This window comes from Zingiber officinale, chromosome 7A (assembly GCF_018446385.1).
Source record: "Zingiber officinale cultivar Zhangliang chromosome 7A, Zo_v1.1, whole genome shotgun sequence".
NCBI classification, from domain to species: Eukaryota; Viridiplantae; Streptophyta; class Magnoliopsida; order Zingiberales; family Zingiberaceae; genus Zingiber; species Zingiber officinale.
The window spans coordinates 98,960,679-98,978,075 of record NC_055998.1 but is presented as its reverse complement, the minus strand read 5'-3'; the positions used below and the strand labels follow the sequence as shown (position 1 = coordinate 98,978,075).

The window sequence follows — 17,397 nt, the reverse complement described above, 5'->3', positions numbered from 1 at the left end:
ACCTTGAAAATGCTCCTTGAGTGTCAATTTCTTCAAAGTTGGATTAACTACCCTTCTTCTTAGAGTTGACACTCTCTAACCCATTTATGGGGTAGAGAAAATGCTTCTAGGAACCCAATACTTATTGGTGCTCCTTGGATGCTCTAGGTATTCACTAGGGATAACTTCTCTAGATACCTTCCTAGTGACCTTGCTTAGCTTCTTAGAATCCTTGGTCACCTTTTCTAGATCAATCCTAGGGATTGCTTCCCTTGTGACCTTGTTTGTGACTTTCTTAGACTTCTTAAAAGTCTTAGTCACATTTGTCGTTACAAAAATACTTCTAGGGATAACTTCCCTTGTATCCTTGACTTGACCTCTAGATTTAGGATTTGTTCCATAGCTATATGGAACCCTATGGTAAGTAGGTACATCCTTTTTGATTTTAGGTTTGTATCCCAACCCTCTATGACCCTTGGATGACCCTTGTTATCCTAAACCTAGATTTTGCTCATTTTGCCCTTTAAGGATATTTTCCATCCTTTTTAGGGTCTTTTCTAGTTTGTCAAGTTTTGACATCAAGACTTGATTTTCCATCACTAAGTCCTTAATTTTTGATTTTTTCATTAAATCCATGAGCATTTTTGTTTCTAGATTTGTAGCTAAAATCCTTAGAGTTCTTGCCTAGACGTTTATTTGCATTCCTAGCCCTAGGTGTAGTGGTTTTAGCATGAAAAGCTACATGATTTTTTTTAACTTTATCATGCCTCCTATTTTCATGGTAAATAGCATTGAAATGATATAGGTTAGTACTAGCATGCTCTTTACCATAATTTAAAGGGGTAGGCTCAATAAAAGTTACCTTTCTTTTTACCTTGGAGGCTCCCCCTTGAATTGAGCTTCCTCCAAGAGCCTTGACCACCTTCTTCTTCCCCTTAGGGCATTGACTTCGGTAATGCCCCTTTTGGTTGCACAAGAAGCACACAATGTGCTCCTTGCTCTTCTTTGTTCCGGGGATGGTCTCCTTGGGCTTCTCCTTGCTCTTTTGTGCCACTAGGCCCTTCTTCTTAGCCAATTTAGGGCATTTACTTTTGTAATGCCCTTTTTCCCTACATTTAAAGCATATAATATGGTTTTTATTATTAATTGTAATTGTTATACCTTTGCTTGTAGGGGTGACATCTTCTCCTTTTGATCCGGAGGTAGAAGCTTCCTCTCGATCCAAAGATGATACTCCTCCATTTGATTTAGCTTGACTTGTGGAGGTGGAAGCTCATTCATCCTCTTCTTCTTTTGACCCGGATGTGGAGGCTTCTCCTTCTCCTTGATCCGGTGTCACCGAAATTTCCTCCCCCTCAATCCTAGAGGTGGAAGCTTCTTCATCTTCATCTTGTACATGGAACAAGGAGTATGCTCCCTCCTTGCCCTCTTCATTGCATTCCGTTGAAGATGAGACTTCTTGGACTTCTTCTTCTTCGGAAGTTGAGCATCTCTCAACTTCGGAGTCCTCTTCCTCTTCCTTTTGATTTTGCTCCAATGAGTTACCCTCTTTGGATTCTTCTTGGATTGGTGCAGTGGAGGGGATTTCATAGAGCTTCGCCAACTTGCCCCAAAGCTCTTTGGCATCTTCATATTGTCCAATTTTGCATAGAATTGTGCTAGGTAATAAATTAACCAATAATTTGGTTACCTTGTCATTTGCTTCGCACCTTTGGACTTGCTCCGGGCTCCATTTGCTCCTCTTGAGAACTTTTCCCTTTGGATTCGTTGGAGCTTCGAAGCTTTCCATAAGAGCAAACCATTGCTCTATCTCCACCATTAAGAAGTTTTCGATCCTTGATTTCCAAAGATGGAAACTTGTAGATGTGTACGGTGGAGCCACCCTTGTGTCAAATCCAAGTCCATCTTGGAATTGCATCTTGAAGTTGAGCTTCTTGAATTCTTTGACTTTGATGAATTTGCTCCAACTTCTTCACCCTCTAGCTTTGCTTGTTTTGTTTGCCCCTTCCGGCGATGATTCCGGTGAAGAGCGACCTCGCTCTGATACCACTTGTTGGGACCGAAAAGTAGCTAGAGGGGGGGTGAATAGCTCGTCGCGTGCTCGTGATCGGCATTGCTTGTTTCTTCAAAGATGTGCAGCGGAAATGTACAAGGAACAAAATACAACGCTAACAAATGGATTTTACTTGGTATCCACCTCACAAGAGGTGACTAATCCAAAGATCCACACACTCACGCACCCTCCACTATGAAACACACTCCTCTACGGTAACTACCGAAGGCGGAGAAGCTTTTACAAACTCTCAATACAAGAAGAAAGGAAAGGATATGAAATACAAGCAAAAGCTTACAATAAGCCCTAACCCTAACTTCTCTTCTTGCTTTTGATCCGCCTCTTGACTTGGAAAAACCTCCAAGAATCTTCAAGAACTGGCGATCTGAACTTGAGAGAGAGCTGTGGAGTCACTGGTGAAGATCGGAGATGAATCGTGTAAGCACTGCTGAAGGAAACGCTCGCCTGCAGCTAAATACGACGCCAACGGTCGGATCCCGATCGATTGGATTGCTCCCAATCAATCGGGGAGGCTTTGGATCGATCAACAGATCAATCCAGAGTGCTTCTGTGCTCTCTGGAATAGCCTGGATCGATCGGCTGATCGATCCAGGGCTTATCGTGCACAAACAGCAGCTCCCAATCGATCCACTGATCGATTGGGACCTTTGGATCGATCCACGGATCGATCCAAAGGGGTTCTGTTCGTGGGGACTTACCTGATCGATCAGCTGATCGATTGGGCATGATCCAATCGATCGGCTGATCAATCCAAATCTGCTGGATCGATCGGTTGATCGATCCAGATCTGCTGGATCAATCGGCTGATCAATCCAGATCTTGGTTTTTGCCCAAAAGCAAGTCCAAAGCTCCCTAAACCAACATCCAGTCAACCATGACTTGTTGGTACATAAAACCTAGCATCCGGTCACCCTTGACCAGCTAGGACTCTCTCACCAAGTGTCTGGTCAATCCCTTTGACCCACTTGGACTTTTCTCCTCGTGCCAAGTATCCGGTCAATCTCTTTGACCTACTTGGACTTTCACCAGATGTCTGGTTAACCTTGACCCATCTGGATTTCCCCGTGCCTGGCATCACTCATTAGGACTTCCCTTCTACCTAGCTTCACTCACTAAGATTTCTCTTCTGCCTGGCTTCACTCACCAGGACTTTCACCTAGCTTCACTCACTAGGATTTCCTTCTGCCTGGCTTCACTCACCAGGACTTTCACCTAGCTTCACTCACTAGGATTTTCAGTCAAGTATCCAGTCAACCTTGACCTACTTGACTCTCCTTCACAATCTCCCCACATAAACAATTGCACCTGCAATGTTCATGTGTTGTCTACAAGTATTGTCAAACATCGAAACCAAATCATCAAGACTCGAGCTTGACTCACTTCAGGCCCAATCAAACAGGTCAACCTTGACCTATGGAATATTGCACCAACAGCAACTACTGAGTAGTTTTTACATGTAGCAGCTACTAGGTAATTTCTACACAGTATAAATTTTAAATCCTAAACTCACCTTGAATACATTATAGCAACTACTGAGTAGCTTCTACACGGTATAAATTTTAAATCTTAAACTCATCCTAAACATGTTGTAGCAACTATTAGTAGTTTCTATATGTTATAGAAGCTACCGGGTAGCTACTACACTTTGTAGAAGTTACTCAATAGCTTCTATAACAATGTTGGGTCAAAGGATAATTTTTAGATAACATCATGAGAGGACACCCATTTGATCCTTTTAGAAAAGGGACGCTCAGCTAATGTTTCTTTTAATTTGGGGTGTCCTTTTAATTTTTACCTAATTTTATTATACCTTTGCATAGCATTACTTTTAAGAGAGAACTCGTTGATGGGAAGTAGAAATTTTCACTCATTGGTTCCTATATATTTAAGCAAGGCTTATTTATCTTACCTCGGCATGGTGCAACAGCAAAGTACTTAACATGATACTCAAACTCAAGTATTCACGATTTGAATATTAATTACGATGCATTACAGAGAATTCTCTTTTAATGAAACGAAAAATCTAGGACATTGACTGCTCGTACTTTCAAATTTATTCGGTGGACAAATCAATTTTCAAATTTACTTGATGGACGAATCAAGAGGAAAACCATCCACCTCCGGGACTAATTGTATGTGAGATTAAATACCTGGATTAATAAAAAAATATATATATACTTATTTATCATGCTTAGACACCATAATATCATTCACTAGCATCTAAGCATATTTTAGGTTGAATTTATCATCTTCTTAGATTGGGAATATGAGATATTTTTGACAATTTTTGAAACCACAACCTTAAAGTTTCATATTTGCCAAAACATATGCCATATTTTCATATTTATCAAAGGACATATTTTGCCAAAGGCGGTCAACTTGTCAAAAAGAGTCCAACTTTATGTTATTCAAATTTATTTAATAAAATAATTAAGTCAATCTAATATGAATTTAAAATGAATTAAATTATTGAAATGATTGTTAAAATTTAATTTGATTTTTTTTTATTAACTTGGACTTAGTTCAAATTTGATTTAAGCTTAATTCATATCAAAATTTCAATTTGAATTTGTTTAATTGTTAAAAAATTTTATATCTTTAAATTTATTTAGTTGGTCGTTTAAAGAACTTATTTGTCTATTTGTAAGTTTGATAAGAATGTTATTAATAAATATAGTTCATTCATAAATATTATTCACTAATAATTTATAATTTTTTATTCGTGAATACTAGCGATTTAAATGCATGCATTTATGCTCGTTCATTTAATTAACCATATGTATATTAAATAAATAAATAAAATTCTTAAAAAATAAAACATCAAATTTGATCATGAATATTTGATTTATTTACCATTCTATTTTTTCCCAAGTGTAATGAGGAAAATACCTTTTTGTTCGAATCTGGTCTCCCAAATTGCATATACACTAAATACTCTATCGCCCAAATCATAAAAAAAAAAAAGGTCAAATCGATTAAGGCATTTTACCTAAAATATTTAATAGCTTAAGGACTCAAAGTTACATAACATAATAAAATAGCATGAGAAAGCAAGCATGAATCCAATGGTAATAATTGTAAGCTAATTGATGTATTTGATAATTCAGTTCAAGTTTCATTCTACTAATTCTAAAGGTTGATATTTTTTTTTTGATTTGTTTAGCGAGTAAATTTAAAACATAGTTTATACATATTTAGAGATCGATCTTTAAAATATTCATGCCCCTAATGAGATTCATTCAAATATGAAAAATGATATGCTCAAGGAAAAAATTTCAAGGGAATAGACACATAAAATGATATGATCCACAAAAAGTGAAATAATGGACCATGAATTTATATGTCTATCTTTAAATTTTTTCTTACGTATTTTAGTGATAATACATTGATAGCTCAGATTATGGTTAAAGAGAGTTAATAGCATGGTTGAATAATAGAAAAATTCCTGCCCCGTGACTTTTCAATTTATCATGCATCTAACAATCTAATCCTAATTTCGGTAATGAGCGATTGACCTAAAGATACTGATCGGCTTTAAGTATTTTTTATTTTTTTTATGGTCAATAAAAAACTTCGATAGGATCATACAAATTACTCTTATAAATATCAACCATGAAAACCAAAAAACTATTAGGAGACTAATAGAGATAAAATGGTGTCCATGTGTGATGCAATTTTGAACCGTTTTTAGCCATCATGATGTTTTCGAAAAAGTACCCCCAGCGGCCTTAAAAAGCTCAAAATCATGGTTAAACAATAAAAATATCATTAAAAAGGTAAAAGAATTTAGTGCATATATTCTGTGCAGATGAACAAAGGATGACTTGTTTATAACACATCGAAGCTATCTCAACTCAAGTTTACTTCAACCCTAGAATTAGCACCACCTATCTGATTTTACCCCCTTTCGAGCCACCTGAAGTGCTTCCTTCAACCTCCTTAGCTTATAAATCACACTTAGTTGTAAATACACAAGTAGGCGAAGAGAATTTGCAGTTTGTACTAACCCATCATCCTTATTATGTCTTCGTAAAATATGCGAAACAGGAGTTATAAGAGAGGCCTCAAACTAAGTGTACCGTGTAGATCAAGTTTGATTCCTTTGTTCAATCTTCCAAGAATTCTTAGCAGCTTCAGCAGATGAACTACCGGAATCGGCATTCCCATCTTTGGGCTCAGAGAAGAAAGGATCCCATTCATGTTCCCCAACTGCCCTCTGTTCTCCTTCCAACAAAGCATACTTCCAGCTGTTCTTCTCCACAAAATCTTTATCTTCTCTTCGGTCCGTTACATCCCTCTTTAACTTCATTACTTTGTCGATCATCGCCTGCACTGCCACATCGAATGCATCCTTCAATGTCTTCAGTTTAGACTGAGGATCTGCGTAGACAACTCTGGGTATGAGGCTTATGACCTGCTCCCTCATTGCCTTCACATCATCAGGATGAACTTGCTTTAGCCTTTCTTCAATACTAGCATTCCTCTTTCTAATATCATCCTCAGGAATGAACACGGAGTAGGCCGAGAAGTTTCGCGGGAGATGCCAAGTGTATTGGACATATGCCGATCCGGGATGAAAGAAAACCGGTATGCAACCCGCCACGATCGAATCGAAAGCCGATCTCCTTGTATACGAATCGCCCTGCGGTTGCAAGCAGAACAGAGAGGTCTGGAACATCTGCATTATGCTGCTGGGGGAACGGCACTTGCTCTCCCCTAAGCCGCACTCTAGCAATTTGCAAGCTTTGGAAGACCTACATTGCTCTATGATCTGCCCTCTGATTGAATTGGGGCTGCCGGGGCGAGGAGCTCCGGCGAAAGAGAATAGATGCTTCCTCTCCAGCTTCCTCATTCGGTCCTGCCAAGCAAACACATCGGCATCATTTGCAGGGTGGAAATATGTGGGATAAGGGATAGCGAAATCGTTGGCGTTCCAGGGGCTGGACTCCACCACCAGCATAGACATGTTCTTGGCCGCCGGCAAGAGCAGGAGCTTACTTCCCCAATCGGAGTCGGAATCCGTCTGCCTCCGGAAGTCCCAGGTGATCCTCCCTGCCACCAAGAAATGATCTCGACCGCCCATCACGCTCCACTCCGGCCGTTTCATCAGCCACTCGACCAAATCCAGCGACGAGGCATCCCTCGCCGAGGTGTTGTGCCCCCAGAGATAGCGCGAGATGTCGAAGCCGGCGTAGAACGGAACGAATATGGCGGCCGCGAGGGATGAGTCGTTGGTCAGGCACTCGTACTGCTTCATCCGGTTGTTGAAGATGACGTCCACGGCGAACTGGCTGGTCGCGTACCATCCGGTGTCGGAGAAGACGCCCTCGGAGTTCTCCAGCGGCGGCCCGAGGCCGGCGTTGGTGGTGAACTTGCACATGTCCATCCAAAGGCTCAGCTTCCTGCAGTCCCTGACCATGTCGTCGTTGAACCGCGGAGGGAGGTCGTGGACGTAGACGTACCGCCCGCCGCAGGGGTCGCTCTTGCTTGGTGGCGCTGAAGCAGCGCCGCTTGACGGCTCGGATTCATGCGGCGGCGGAGGAGGTTCCGATCGAGATGAATGCGGCGCGAGTAGCTGACTGTCTTTCGAAACACCTTGTCGCTCTCGGGGATTGATCGAAATCGAGAAGATGGAAAGGGATTGCTGGGGCGGATTGGACGTCCTCCGGCTGCTGAGCACATTGAAGTGGAAGTAGAAGATGAAAACCCAGAAGAAGACGCAGAGACCGGCGAGGAAGCACACCCGCGGTCGGTGGGGTTTGCCGCTCCCCTTCTCCATCTGCTTGTGATTCTCGACGCCGCCCGGTGGCCGCTACAGCTTCTTAGGGCTATGAACCCTAATTTCTTCAGCACCACTGAAACAGCGAGCCACTACGAAATGAGACGCAGAACGAGATCATAAAATTCCCAAAATCCCATCTTTATGCCTCAAAATACAAATTCTGAGCTGCAGACGCGGGAAAAAAAAACAAATTTTCACAAGATTTGAGCAAGAGACAGAGGAGAGACGGACCTGGACGCCTCGAAACTAGCGGCCGAGGCCGAGGATTCAACAAATCGGTGAGAAAATTATCAGAATATAGTCGGAGAAACCCACGCCGGAGAAGGCGGAAGAAGTTTCTCTTCGCCAACGACGTGGAGCAAAACCGAAATGAAGCAGACCCGCCATTTAGGGGCGGCGCCCACCTTCTCCACCGGTCGTCTAGGTGGCCGGCTGCGTGCGACACCCACACGTGGAATAAACCTCACCGCGTGTCGGTGCCGTCGAGGGTAATGCCCGAAACCATTAATCCGCGTAGTGGAAAGCCGGTTGATTTTCACCATTATGCGACCGTGCGACGAGGTGCATAGCCACGTGGCGCTAAGCGGGTAGGCGAGATCGAATCTAGCAGACCGCGCCGCGTTTCCCGCAAGATCCGGCGCATTTTTTTAAAAAAATTAATTCAAATGTGAGATCTGTAGTATCGTTTTCATTGAAATAATATTTTAATTTTAAAATTTTAAAACGACATCACATTCTAAAGAAATAATTCAAATATCTTTTTAATCATAATAAAAATAATGGGCACCCATATATATTTCCATGCCCCCTTTTATATATATATATATATATATATATATATATAATTCGGCATGATCAGTTCCCACCTGCTAAGAAATAAATGATGGAAATTATAACGACAACCATTACTGGTTGGTGGATGGGAGAAAGTGGAAAATAATACAGTAAAAATTAAAAGAATATTTTTAATTTTTATTATTATCAAAAGAATATTTCAAGCTGAAAAAATATTTAAAATTTTTTGTATTTTAATTTTCATTACAAAAATACTTCTCATTATTATAACAATTTTATAAAAAACTAATTCAACATTGTAAAAAATTATTGAATCTGCTTTAATAATAGTTAAAAATTGTCTAAAAATTATTTTAATACCATCAAAGCTACTGAATAATTTTAACCAAGTTTTAAGACTATTATAATGGGATTAGACCAATCTATAAAAATGATAATTTAAGATTGAAATACTCTCCTTTATATAAGGTGTTTTTTTAAAAGATAAAAACTAAAAATAGCGTTTTGATATATTTTTTTTTTCTACATTAAACAGAGAGAAATATTTGGTGAAATTTGAAAAAAAAAACATTAATTATAGTACGATTGAATAGATATGCATTCATTGAAAAGTTGGAGAGTGAGTGGGTCCAAAGGCCAATCATCATCACCACAACGAAACAGGGGAGACAAAGCTGTGTGATTCAAGAAAGCAGAGGTTGCATCAAGCAGAAGAGAATAAACTTTCGCTTTCGTCCACCGAAACTGAAGGCCAACGCGGAGGAAGAAGGACTCTTGGACGATGCGAGCGTATTCCTTTTCCAAATATTTGGAAAATTGCAGCTCAATCATGGCAGAATGATCGGACAGAGGGGCCGCGGAATAGGGCGAGCAAGCAAATGAAGAAGACACAAGTATTATTTATTTATTGAGGAAAATTTTAAAGGGCCTATTTTTATTTATTATTAAAAAACATCTTATTTCACGTCAATATATTTTAGTTTTTAAAAGTATCTTATTTTTAATGTTATTGTAGGTTCATAACTGTTAAATATAAACACTGCAATTTTAATCCACACAGGTAAATTATGTTGTAGAAATTATGCACCATTAACTGCTGCTACTATATAGATACTACCAATACTAATAAATTATGTTGTAGCCCTTATAGTTATAACTGTTATAATATATGATCTAGAGAGTAGGATGTGGTAGATGGGGGTTAATAAATCCACTGAGATTATTCCAAAATTAGATCGGTGCTTGGGTACTCAGGTATTGCAGCTTCATAGCTATTCCGACCTCTCTATTCCTCTCTATTCCGACCTCTCAGTCCTTTCCTCTTAGACCTCCCGACCCATGGTTACTTGGACCTCCCAACTCCATAACTATTAGCACCCCCGTCTCCATTATCTTTCGGACCTCTCGGTTTCATATATAGCTACTTGAATATGGCTCTATAGCTATTTGAACCTCCCGACTTCATAGCTATTCAAGAAACGATCCCTCGAAATAATAATCACACAAATCTTGATTATTTTAGAAAAAAAAGTGACATAAATAGATCTTATATTATTTAAAAAATTAATTAATAACAAAATGAGTATGGAATAGAAGGAAAATTTTTGTCAATTTCATTTATTTTAGAAAAAAAAACCACAGTTACAAATAAACCTTACATTAAAGAAAAAAAAAATCTATCAATCTCGCTTATTAGGAAAAAGAAAGTAGCATAAATAAATCTCATATAATGTAAGGAATTAAATAGTGACCACATAAAGAGTGGAACATAATGAAAATGTCCGCTTTTCCTCTATAAAAAATAGTCAGTTTCAATCTTTAAAGTATGCATACATATATGCATCACTATATACATTGAAACTCCGTGTTAACCTTGTGACGGATTAACGGAGACACTGGGGATGAGCGTATTCACTTTTTGCTATCACTATTGATCCTGTCCGAACGCTGAATCAACGGACGCTGGGCACGTGGCGCTCTCCGGGTCGCCGATGTAGATCTCCGGCTAGTCTCACGAAGCTCCGGCGAACCTGCACAGAAGTCGGGCCGGGAAGGGGTTCCCGGCGGCGACCCTCCGACGCTCAAGTCAGGTAAGCAAGTGGTGAAAAAAGTAGCTCCAAAGCTTGTAGAACGCGTACCTCCGGCGAAGTCTGCGGCTCTCTATATAGAGCGGTGAAAGAGCTTCTACACACCCACCGAGGCGCGTACGTGTCCGCAGCCCATACCTCGGTATGTGTTTGTCAGAAAGCTTACCTGACGCCATACTGCAACAACCCATCGCGCCTTCGATGGGACAACAGGACACCCCGTTGTCAGACTAGGAGTATGACTTAGCCATACGACTTGACGGCTGTCAGCAGATATTCTTGTCCCTATTTACCCACCGCCGGCCAGGACGTCCATCCGGCCGGCTAGACGAAGAGCGCCGTCCGGAAGGCTTTAATTCCCTGCGCCGGCCGGGCGGCGCGCCCATTACGTCCTGCCTTCTCTTAGGCCTTCCGCTCGGTCATTATTTACTGTTTCATTGAGCGCCCACTATCAGATGTTTACTGGCAGACCGATCGGCTTGCCCTTTTCTCCTGAGTCCGGTCGGCTCACCCTTCTTCGACAGACCACCTGGCCTTTTGACCTCCACGTGGCGTTGACCCCTCGTTAGGGGGTCCCGGGCTCTTACCACCGGATCACTTGCCTTCCCCTCGAGTCTAGTCGAAGGAGGCGAAGTCCGACTGACTGGACTGCCGATCTGACTGAGCAATGATCACTGCATTAGGCCGCTCGGCCAGACCTAGGGATACTCATCCGTTCGGCGGTATCTTGTCCGTGCCTTGTGTTCTCTTGGAATCCATGTCCGATGCTCTCCCCTACTACCCATCACGTGCGCTGCGCACGGTAAGGGGACCTCATTAAATGCGGCCAGTATCCTGCTGACACGTGGCAATCGTGTGTTTGTCAGAGTATGGCGGTGATGTCACTTCCGATGGGACATCCGCCGTTTGAAATGAACGGCTGGATGATGACCTCATTATCGACGACCTGGATCGGACGGTGTAAATTGATCGCGGCCGCCCTTATAAAGCTCCCGACCCCAGCTCTTCGCCGCATTTCGACCTTATCGTCTCCAGCCATCCCTCTGTTCCTTTTTTCCGGCGACCTTGCGTTTCAGCTCTCCGACGACTCTACAACCCCCTTCGATCATCTTCTTTGCCCGTAAGGATTCTTTTTCCTTGCTGCCTCTCCTTTTTTCTCTCTATTAGCTATTTCTTTCATCATCCCGCATTCTTTCCCTGTTTTTATTTCTCCCTCCTTCCATCGCGCGTCCATCCCTAGCCTTATACCATGACCAACACCTCACAGCCGGCCGGCGGTGCTCCGGGTCTTTGGTATTCGACCATGGAAAGCCGGTTCGACGAGGAGGACGCCTTGCGCCTCACTCGAACCTATGATCTGCCGACCGACCACCAAATAGTGTTAGCCACACCGGCCGATCGACCTCATGAACCGCCGCCCGGCACCGTTCTATTCTTCCGAGACCAATTTTTGGCCGGGCTACGCTTTCCACCCCACAAGTTCTTCTTACAAATCTGTAATTATTTTCACATTCCGCTCGGCCAGGTAGTCCCTAACTCCATTAGGCTGTTGAGCGGAGTGATAGTCCTTTTTAAACTGAACAACATCCCCCTCGACCCTAAGATTTTTCACTATTTTTTTTATCCCAAGCAAGCCGAGTGGGGTACCTTTATTTTCCAATCTAGGATAGGTTTCGTCCTTTTTGATAATATGTCAAGCTTCAACAAACATTGGAAGGAGCACTTTTTCTATGTGCGTTTTCCCGAGCTGCCAACTTTTCGTACCAAGTGGCAGACGGTGCAACCGAAGCTCGGCAAATTTAGAGGTGATGCGGCCTACCTTCATGCGGCCGAGCGGTTGGTGGGTCAACGCTATCACATTGACAAGCTGCTCCTCCCAGGAGTAATGTATATATTCGGCCTGTCTTCCACCCCAGCCGATCTGCCTTGCAGCATGAGTAAGCGATTCTCATCCCTCCTTTTTCTTTTGTTCTAATTGATTTAATCTTTGTTTCTGCAGCTGAAGTTATGTGGCATGCTAAGGCGACCGAGAAGCTCAAATTGAAAGCCGCTCAGATTGAGGCGGTGAAGAACAAGGAGGTCGCCGAGCGGAGCCTTGATCCAGCCGATCCGACCGGCGAATTAGGCGAGGGGACCCAGGATGCCCCTGAAGCCTTAGCAGCTACTACCTCTCACGACGAGGCAGCGGGCGGCACAGAACCTTCTACCCAAGCCTAGGTGGAGGGCCGTTCAGCCGATGATGTTCCGCTACTCACTCGGAAGCGTCGACGACCAGAATCTGCATCTGCCTCAATTCCACTTGATGAGCCACAACCCGAGCGGGGCGCGGATGCTCCGGTGTTGTCCGGGACGGTTTCCCTAGAGAGTACCCCGACCCCACATGGCTCTCCGAGGGCAAGCTCTGAGGTGCCGCCGTCCAGCCCTTCAAGAACTCTGCGCCGTATCAAGCGTTTGGGCGAGCTTCCTTCCTCGTCCACCGGTGGGCCATCCGATAAGGCCGATGCTTCTCAGGGCGAGCCGAGCGGCCAGAACTTAATTAAAACCGTCCTGCGCCTTCCCTCAGAGGAATACATTGTAGGACCGTTAGATTCGATAGAGGGGGGGTGAATATCGATTCGAAAATACAGAATATAAGCGCAGCGGAAAAGTAAATGAACACAGTTGTTTTTACTTCGTTCGGAGCCTGTGACGACTCCTACTCGAAGGCCCGTGGTCCTTGACCACTTTCGTTGGGCAATCACTAACAGGTCGAAATATGATTACAGAATAAATACAGGAAATGCTAGTGAAAACAAAGTAATACCGACAAGGAAATTAACTAAAAACCGAAGGAGCACTTTGTCGGAGCTTTGTTGGCGTCGCAGCAGAGCAGCAGGACCAGCAGTAGAAGAGTTCTCAGATTGATGATTGATCCAGAAGCTCCTGCCTGGGGCTTCTTTTATATGCTGCTCCGGGTGCCTGGATTCCTTCCGGGCGCCTGGAATGTGACGTAGCTGCTCAAACCGAGATGCTCCACGTGGCGACGACTTGGCTGGATATAATTTGCCTTCCGGGCGCTCGGATCCCCTCCGGGCGCCTGGACCACCTTGTTCTAGAAATCTCCTTCTTCCTGCAAAACAAAGTTAGTCCGAGGCAATATATATCCTGCAAAACAGATTGTTAGCACATTTTATCATAGTATGAATTAGCACAAGTAGTATGACTTAGATTCCGTCTTTCCGAGACCGGAATCTAGTCACGATCTCGACTTAGATATCCGAAATGGATCTAAGCCAGATCGACGCCCAATATTCTCTTCCCGGGAACGCGTCCTCGCAGTCACTCCCCTCTAGTGACTTACCTCACTTACCTACCAGACGTCCGGTCAGCCCGTCGACCCGTCTGGACTTCTCGCCAAGCGTCCGGTCAGCCCGTCGACCCGCTTGGACTTCTCGCCAAGCGTCCAGTCAGCCCGTCGACCCGCTTGGACTTCTCGCCAGCTATCCGGTCAGCCCGTCGACCTAGCTGGACTTCGTGCCAGACATCTGGTCAGCCCGTCGACCTGTCTGGACTTCTCCTGCACACTCGATCAAAGTGTCAGATAACAACGAACCTAACTTAACCTGATTTGTCATTCATCAAAACCTGAGTTAGACCGTTAGTGCTACCCGCACCAACATACATGGCTGCTGCTGATCGGCCAGTGGTCCCCGAGCAGCAAATCACCTTGACGGGCCCTCTTGCAAAAGCTTGGGAGGACGCTCGGCACCGAATAAAAGCGATAACTCCCGGGCAGCTCGGCGACAGTAACCTTCAACAGGCCACCGGGGTATGCTCTTTTTCTTTGTTCGTGTATTTGAATTAAGTTTTTAACCTGTTCACTTTTGCTCGTAGAACTGGGTGGAGCAGATTGCTGTTAGCAATCGGTTGGCCGAGTTGGAGGATGAATTGAAAAAACTCAAGGCCGCGGGGGACAGCCAACAGTTGACGGTCGCTCTGGAGAAGGCCAAAAAATTACTGGAAGCCGAACGGAAACGGGCTTCCGATCTGGCGAGCAAGGTCGTTCGGCTTGAAGCGATGGTCAAACAACGAGATAAGGAGATCAAGACGGCGATCACTCGGAAGCGACAGGCCATCGATGACATGGACCGAATGAAGGTAGAGATCAGAGGGCTGGAGCAACGCATCAAGGATCTGGATGCTCTTCTGGCCACCAAGAAGGAGAGTCGTTCGGCCGATCTTTAAAGATTTGATGTAGATTTGAAGGATCTCCAAGCTGCTAGCGACGCTGCCCACGCCGAGCTCAAAGAGTAACAAGAGGGGGAGTCGGCTCGCTCCGACGAGGTGAGGAAGGCATTCGTCCGCTCGGATGCCTTTGGGGAGAAATTTACTGACAAGATCTCCCTCACCTTTGAAGAGGCGATCAAAGCGGCTGTGGATCACTTAAAGGCCAAAGGCCACCTGCCCACCGAGCTGACCATCCCTCCCGAGGACCTCGCGACCGTGATGGGCGCCATCCCTGATGCTCTTTTTGATTTCGACGCATGAAGAGTGTTTCTTATGAACTTTTTTGTATTCCCGCCGTTCGGCCAAACTTATTTTTGCTGTAACTTTTTTGGTTAGCCCTGTGCTTAATAGATAATCTTTTCCTTTCCTTCAACTTTTGTTTTGACAAGAAATTTTTCTCTCGTCATAACTAAAGTGTTCTTTAAAACTCCTCCGCTCGGCACCACGCTCTGTCAAACTAAAGTCGATTGTCTTTAATAACGTCTTTCATCATGCGACTGAGCAGCCGCTCGGCATGAGAACGCCCTTTGTTGGTACGGTAATTATCTTTAGTTCTCATTGACCAATTTTTGCTTTGTGCCTTACCCCCAAAGGGGTTTTCCGTATATTTTTGATAAGCGAGCCGCTCAGCCGTATGTTGGTCCAGGCTATCGTTGATTGTATCATGTGAATGGCTATCCGCTCGGACGTTTATAGACGCCGGCTCGTCTCTCGATATTTAACGTCGGAGCTCGACGGTCTTCCGCTCGGACGTTTATAGACGCCGGCTCGTCTCTCGATATTTAACGTCGGAGCTCGACGGTCTTCCGCTCGGACGTTTATAGACGCCGGCTCGTCTCGATATTTAACGTCGGAGCTCGACGATCTTCCGCTCGGCCGTTATAGACGCCGGCTCGTCTCGATATTTAACGCCGGAGCTCGGCGATCTTCCTTCGGACGCTTATAGACGCCGGCTCGTCTCTCGATATTTAACGTCGGAGCTCGACGGTCTTCCGCTCGGAGCGTTTACAGACGCCGGCTCGTCAATCGATATTTAACGTCGGAGCTCGACGGTCTTCCGCTCGGACGTTTATAGACGCCGGCTCGTCTCTCGATATTTAACGTCGGAGCTCGACGGTCTTCCGCTCGGACGTTTATAGACGCCGGCTCGTCTCTCGATATTTAACATCGGAGCTCGACGGTCTTCCGCTCGGACGTTTATAGACGCCGGCTCGTCTCTCGATATTTAACGTCGGAGCTCGACGGTCTTCCGCTCGGACGTTTATAGACGCCGGCTCGTCTCTCGATATTTAACGTCGGAGCTCGACGGCCTTTACGGCTAACTTCGATACTGCCGATCGGCGGAACCCTTGGCCATCCTTTGAATTAATTTCGCTTCCTGCATTACAAGGACACGGGCGACCGAAATATATATACATTTACATTTAGCGCACCTTTCACCCCGCTCGGATAACGTACTCCCGGCCGAACGGCCCGGGGTCTTCTTCGTCGAGCGCTTGGCTCGGATAACATACTCCCGGCCGAACGGCTCGGGGTCTTCTTTGTCAAGCGTTTGGCTCGAATATTATACCTCCGGCCGAACGGCGCGGGGCCTTCTTTATCGAGCGCTTGGCTCTGTTATCATACCTCCGGCCGAACGGCTCGGGGCCTTCATTATCGAGCCTTTTGCTCCGATGATATACGCCCGACCGATCGGCACGAGCCTTCTTTCGGAAAATTACAATGAATTCTATGCCCGAAAGAAACTATATCTGAAAGACTAACCTGCCGATCAGCATAAGATCTGACTCAATTTCTCAACTCCCGAATACCCGTGGAGTGAGGTGGCTACAATGTACTCGTCGAAATTTATCAAGGCCAGGAGGATGGCGAAACTTCCCGGCCGGTCCTCCATGGCCGCTCAGCCCACCAGAGATGGAGGCGGCCTGCTGATTTATTCTTTTACTTGAGCCTTCGGCTCCCGTTGATCCACGAGCCTTCGTCATCGAGCGCCTGGCTCGGATACTATACCTCCAGCCGAACGGCTCGGGGCCTTCGGCCTCGAGTGCTTGGCTCGGATCTTATACACCATGAAGATAGGCCGCTCGGCCGATAACGCCAATTGCTCACATTATAACATTTTGCCTTCTACATTTCAAATATACAACCAAACGGAAAATATACAGCACATATTCTATTGGTGCACCTTTCACCCTGCCCCAGATAGGCTGGAGATAATTTGCGCTTCATGGTGGATCCAAGTGTCAATCCATATTCAACCGCTCGGCAGCTCGTCCACCCAACTCCCTCGTATGCGGTCGATTCATCGCCTGACATCAAACTTCCGCTCTTGAGGTTCCAGAAGGAGGGGCTTGCTATAAGTTGAATTCGGGAGATGAAGTATCTGCTTTTCAAGGAAATGGGACTGTGGCAAT

The 17,397-nt window shown here is 44.7% G+C and overlaps 1 protein-coding gene across 2 annotated transcripts; it reads right to left on the bottom strand.

Moving 5' to 3' along the window:
• Positions 1-5,799: 5,799 nt before the first annotated feature.
• On the bottom strand, positions 5,800-8,343 carry LOC122001877 (xyloglucan galactosyltransferase KATAMARI1 homolog). 2 transcript variants are annotated; one of them, XM_042556853.1, is made up of 2 exons: positions 8,067-8,343; positions 5,800-7,924 (listed from the first exon to the last, which is right to left on the bottom strand). In XM_042556853.1, exon 2 carries the CDS (start codon positions 7,830-7,832, stop codon positions 6,141-6,143), a length of 1,692 nt encoding a protein of 563 aa, XP_042412787.1. In that variant the 5' UTR covers positions 7,833-7,924; positions 8,067-8,343; the 3' UTR covers positions 5,800-6,140. The 2 variants fall into 2 exon arrangements, with proteins under 2 accessions (XP_042412787.1, XP_042412786.1); XM_042556852.1 differs by having other exon boundaries at positions 5,800-7,908; positions 8,067-8,342.
• Between the last annotated feature and the right edge of the window lie 9,054 nt (positions 8,344-17,397).